Genomic DNA, 5,999 nt, shown 5'->3' on the forward strand with positions numbered 1-5,999 from the left:
ACTTTTAGGTGAGCATAATTTGGTTAGTAGCACACTTTTACACTAGGGTATATAATATTATATCATTACTTCCCAAACGTAAAAAATAAGCATGTCTCAATTATGCATGGACTAAATATAGGGGGTGTGTGAATACACTCCTTGATAATTTCCGTTGATCTTTTTTAATTCATTCGATTCGATGACCGAAAATTAAAAAAGTGTGAGAAGTAAAATAGAATGTGTGGATATCATACCCTCTAAACATAACAACCACAGACATAAGTTAAGTCAGTTTGTCATAATAATACACCCCCTTACGCCCAAATTTGAATTCTTTATGAAAATTATAAAAAAATGCTATTCACGCACCTATTTTTACCTTCGACAGACTTGTTAATTTTTTTTCTCGTTGACCTTCTTCAATTCACCCAATCCGACAACCTAAAATTGATAGAAGCGGGTAAGAAGTAAAAATGAGCCTGTCGATAGCACTATCCAAATTATAATAATTTTGATTATCGATTTGCCAAAAAATAACACATAAAAACTATGAGCCGAACAGCCCAAGCCCAACCCACATTAGGATCTTGATGTTAACCAGTCTCTTACCGTACACATTATTTCAAAAGCAAAATGCTCACTTTGATCCAACAAATGCAGGATCAAATCATGGATGGAATATCATCCGTGTTGTTTTTCTTCTTCAACTGACATTAACGACGAACATGTCGGCTAGCTGTTAGTCTAGTGGTACTTGTTCGAATCCATGATAGTTAAAGGACGCACTACATTTTCTTTCTGAAATAACTCAACAGTCATGAATGAAGTACTGCAAGAACTCCACACAGCTTATACGTGATGATGTTGTGCAAGGTCCAGAAGCTTAGTAAACGTAAGGTAATATTCTCCACGGAACAAGCCGGCGGTATTCGGCCCAGATCTCTCTGTACTTCTCGGCACAACGAGCTTCATCTCTTCTTTCTCTCCATATGAGCAGAATAAGAAGATAAATTGGATAGAAGTATGGAACTGGGGAACTGCAAAACAAGTGACATTCAAAACGGATAATTACTTTGCAAGAAACATATATGAGCATTTGTAAAGAAATAGCGAAACTACCTTATCCCGCAAGGTAAGCTGAAAGACAGTGCTAGTAACAAGTCCCCAAGGTAATTACAGTGCCTTGCAATTCCCCTACACCAAAATATTCAGAACCGTGAGTAAATGTTTGTGATGAAACATTCGTTTTTCTTTCTCCTTCAAAATAGTTCTGGAACTAAACACATATTGTTCTCATCTCTTGTTTGCTTATTACACCTTTACCTATAAAAATTTCCAAATTGCTTCGACATTGTCCAAATAATATATCTTCACATGGCGACGTACTTCCATTTACCATGTTCACATTCATCAATTTTTATCTGTAGAAATGAGAAGATGATAAGAAAGTGATAGATGGAACCTTACCAATAACCAGAAGCAAGCAACTTTCCCCCAATGACCCTCGCGGGCTTACCCCATATGGGTGCTTTCGGATTCTTCTTAAAGACATGCTTTTGCTTGTTGGCTCCTCGGAATACTAGGTACCTGACCAGTATGGAAATTAAAAGTAATGTTGGCAAATGCACAAAGAGCAATAGGTTATAAAGCTTCAAATCCCAACTACAAGTTGATGGGTAGACTACCCAATCAGAAAAGTCAAGCAATTTGCTATGACAGCCGCTGTTCCTAACTCCACCTTGTTACTCAGAAGCCACCATCCCTTTAACAAAGGAAATAATCATGCAGATATTAACAACAACAAAGAATATAACAGCCAAGGGTTTCAATTTTGCTTCTAAATCACGCCTGTTTCATAGAATCTATACCAAATATGCTTTATCTTTTACAGTTCTGACAATAGACAAACTGAGTTCTCAACCAAAAGTGTATGGAAGCACAGAAATCAAGTATTGAGTGCGCACAAGAATGTGTTTGGGTGCAGAAGTAAAGAAAAAACCAGTTGAGCTATCTAAGCTCTAGTTCAGGCTACATGCCTGGATGCTGAAAGTAAACGGAATCCAGACTAGATCTCCAAATACCAGCATGAAGCCCAGTTTCTCTGCGATTATGTCCCATCTGTAAAGGGAAAACCAGGTAAAAACAAATCGAATATGCAAAGGAAAAACATATAATGACCTCAAATTGACAAGTTGCTCAATAAAAAAAATACAGTGAAAGAGGAGCGTGAAGAAATATAGCAGAACAAATTTAATGAATTCTTTCCTCACTGTCCCCAAAAAAAAAAAAATAATGAAAAAGAACATACAACTCGAAGTACATAGAACAAACAAAATAAATGGGTATAACAAGTAATCCGGAAATGACAAAAGATACAATCAGACTTGTGTTTCAGGCGTATTTTCAGAGAGCGTGTATGAGTCAGATTCTGCCAGGGGAAGCATATTGTGAAAAGATATTTGGTAATGCAAAATAAAACAGTGACACAGGATAAAACTAAATTGACTTATTCAGCTAGACGCCATGGTAATGTACTTACGTGGAGGTCATGTACTCCTCATGAACAAAGTAGTCCAAGATGTATAACTGGAAAAAATAAAAGAGAGAAAATGACAGAATTTTTAGCAGTCACTTCCAGCATTAAACAAAAGATATACAAATACAAACATACATCTGTCCTTACATGCACGCGCACACACACACACACAGAGCAGGAAGGAGAAATGTGCAAGTGGGGGACAATGGTTGCATGCTTCATTTCCTATCATAGTATGGGCGATGATGCCCACGTGACAATTTTGTATGCACCTCATATTAAGACGTGTAGAGAAACAAATTTATACACGTATAAAAGGAGGTCCCAGATTACCGCACAGAACAATTGATAGAGGATCATTGATTGACTAAAGGTACTGTCTTGAACACTTCTGGCGAGAACCGAAAGGTTGATAAATAGCCAGCCCATCATTCCAGCTCTAACAAAGAAAAATCTACAAAAGAGATTATCAACTTTATAAGACTCATATATATATATATATATTATTAATATCAGACTAATTTTGTCTCAGTTATACAAGTAGGTATAAAATGTAATAGCAATCAGAGGAAATGGTAACATGATGAGGACTAAGCAAAAGAAGAGAGAAAGGGGAAGAAGAATAGAAAAGGAAAGGAGACAAACTCAGACCGCAGTAAGAGATAAAGAACTGTTGTACAGAAGGGGCAAGGGAAATTTTCAGGTAAGGAAGAGTAATAAAGGTTTGAAATCAAAAGAAATTACTAAAACGTTAACAAAAAGTGATTGTTAAGACCATAGTAGTATACTAATTTTACGGGAGTGTGTTAGAACATGTCATGAATATTGAAGACTGGAGTACATACTTGAGGTCAATGCCCATAAACTGAGGATTAAGCTGTATTCCAAACCACCTACAAAGCAAAGTAAGAGTGTCCATATCAATTAACTGAAGGATGCATCTGACAAGGGTTTGAAGCAAATACAAAAAATGAACACTTCATTTTTAAGACAGTAAGAGATAGACTAGTCAAGCATCACATTGCAATGTGATGAAGCAGTAAAGACAAAAATCATCGAGATTTAATTTATTTCTGTTTGTTCTAAACCACAACATAAAGATTTCTTTTCATCGGTCAAAAGAATATTCAGCAAATCTGCACCATTTTAAATAATTAAAGAATAATCTTGCATGTAAATGTCAGGACAGGGAGTTTTCAGGTTGTCTAATCATGCAGATGGCACAGAGTCTAGGGTAGGAATGATAAGACAGGTTACACAGTATCAGTACTAAAACCCCTCTATAACATCCTCTCCTACCATTTTCTTTATACAATTGTCTAATTGAGAAAATGAAAATATTCCCATAAGGCAGGTAAGACAATTTTTTACTAAAACCACTATATATGTTTTGTTTATATTTATATAAACAATTTTTACAAGTTTCTATATCATATATGAATATAAACCATTTCACCCAATGGAGATGACTTGGAATAAGTTAGACAATATGCTTAAACTACCAGTCATCAAGAAGGTTCCCTGTGACATGAGGCTTTAGGGAAGAACCCTGGTTGGTCGACTTGCAGCCCACAGCGTAAAGTACCAGTGTGACCTAACATAATAAGCAATTGAGAAAACAACTACATATCAATTAACATAAGCATTGATAAGAGAAGAAGACTTAATAATGATGATCTACTACTTATCCACTAAAAATGGAAAGTATGGTGCTTAAATATAAGTGAATGCAGACAAGTGATTTTCTTCTTTACCATGTGGGTCTCGTAAAAGGTAAATGAAGCATACATTACTATGAAAAATTTCTTGAGATTTTTTATCCATATATCTTTGCATGCAGAATGGCCTAATTATTCTCCCAATCCAACTAATTTCATATCGAAGTTTTGGCTTATCTTTGGTATTTCAGAGTGAACACTGTCCCAGTTACTATGAGGTTGTGGCGGTGCCCATATGGAATCTCTTCCACACGAGAACAAACAGAAACATTGAAATGCTCAATTTTTAACTCATAATTGTCCATCTGAGTGGAAATAAAGATAATTTTATCTTAAACAATCATACCAAGGTTTATGCACACACTTTACCAACTGCAACGTAACATGGAAAACTATGTCAATAGATTCCTAACTTACCAGAACACTAAACAGAAAAGTTGTTGATAACAGCTCTAGTCCTCTATCTGATATTGCCTGCAAACGGTCTTATGATGTTAATACACTGAGTCTCCAAAAATTCATTTGCACCACTGTAAGAGAGAGAGAGAGAGATGTAACACTGAAAGCAGCTAAACTATGTATTATGATGGCTTGATTTTGATAAGTTTAGAGAATGGATGAATTTAGATGCATGTGGAACAACTTTCTACTTTCCATATGCATCAATCCCATTTGGTTTACTTAATTTGTCTTAAATAACAGTTGATATCATTCAAATTTTAGCCAATACGTGGGTTGTTAAATCATCTTCAATTCCACAACATGATCAAATGCAGGTGTAATCTCGCAACGTATTTGAACACAAAATTGGAGGCATGATGTAAATACGAACAAGCCATTAAGTAAAACTCTCAAGAACAAAAATGAAATTGCCACACCATTAACACAAAAATAGTCAGTACATCGAAATTAACAATCCGAAAAAAACCACATTGAAGTAGGAGTGATCACATACATTAAGTGACACGATATCCATCTTAGCGCCAACCCCAAGAAGCCCAACCAGCACCAGAAGTGATAGTAGACCTGACAAATAAAAAAAATTCAAACTATATCAAACTCTCTACACAAAATCAGACCTGCTCACACAAACATTTACACAAACAGGTAATATGCATGAGTAAGAATGCATTCAAAAAGCACACCATTGCATCGATAATGAAGCCGAGAGCCGTCCGGTAAAGTGGCTCCGGGGACAAGTTTTCCGGGCAGTATCGGTCCAGCAATGGCCAAGTAAGTGAAGAACAATGCCAGAATAGCAACCTGAATATTAAGGATTAAGAGATTGACCAATTAATTAATTAATTAATTAGCGTAAGGGGGATTAAAGGAAATGTGGTGATGGATTGAGAGAGGGGTGCTTACAGAGTTCCATGAGGGAATTAGGAGGTGGAGAAGATGACCCAGATCCATGACTCAAGAGTATAAGAGCTGCTCAACTAGCTGAGCTCTGCTCCTTGCTGTCAATGCTTGTTAGTTGTTACCTGGGTTTTTATGTCAGTAAATTGTAATAACGGCCTTAATTTTAACTCAATTGGAAGCAATGGTCATTCAATTAAAAATTTATTATCATTTGTCCCTCAACTCATTAAAACGTGCAGTTATAGTCCCTCAACTAAAAATTCATTACCATTGGTCCCTCAACTTTAACCTAATTGGAGCAATGATCTCTTTAACCCAACTGTAGCAATGATTCTTCCAACATAACTCATTTTAACAAAATTCTAACGAAGTTGACGAAAAAAACCATATGTACACCTTCT

At 36.0% G+C, this 5,999-nt stretch overlaps 1 protein-coding gene across 1 annotated transcript; it reads right to left on the reverse strand.

The window, feature by feature from the left end:
* Positions 1-468: 468 nt before the first annotated feature.
* LOC137746002 (delta(14)-sterol reductase) lies at positions 469-5,758 on the reverse strand. Its single transcript, XM_068486044.2, has 13 exons — positions 5,602-5,758; positions 5,382-5,499; positions 5,192-5,262; positions 4,654-4,710; positions 4,021-4,112; positions 3,364-3,411; positions 2,852-2,972; positions 2,522-2,568; positions 2,019-2,100; positions 1,668-1,744; positions 1,450-1,569; positions 1,102-1,176; positions 469-1,019 (listed from the first exon to the last, which is right to left on the reverse strand). The coding sequence occupies exons 1-13, from the start codon at positions 5,647-5,649 to the stop codon at positions 866-868; spliced, it is 1,110 nt and encodes a 369-aa protein (XP_068342145.2). The 5' UTR covers positions 5,650-5,758; the 3' UTR covers positions 469-865.
* Between the last annotated feature and the right edge of the window lie 241 nt (positions 5,759-5,999).

Source organism: Pyrus communis, chromosome 12 (assembly GCF_041283825.1).
Source record: "Pyrus communis isolate YQ-2024b chromosome 12, ASM4128382v1, whole genome shotgun sequence".
Lineage (NCBI taxonomy): Eukaryota > Viridiplantae > Streptophyta > Magnoliopsida > Rosales > Rosaceae > Pyrus > Pyrus communis.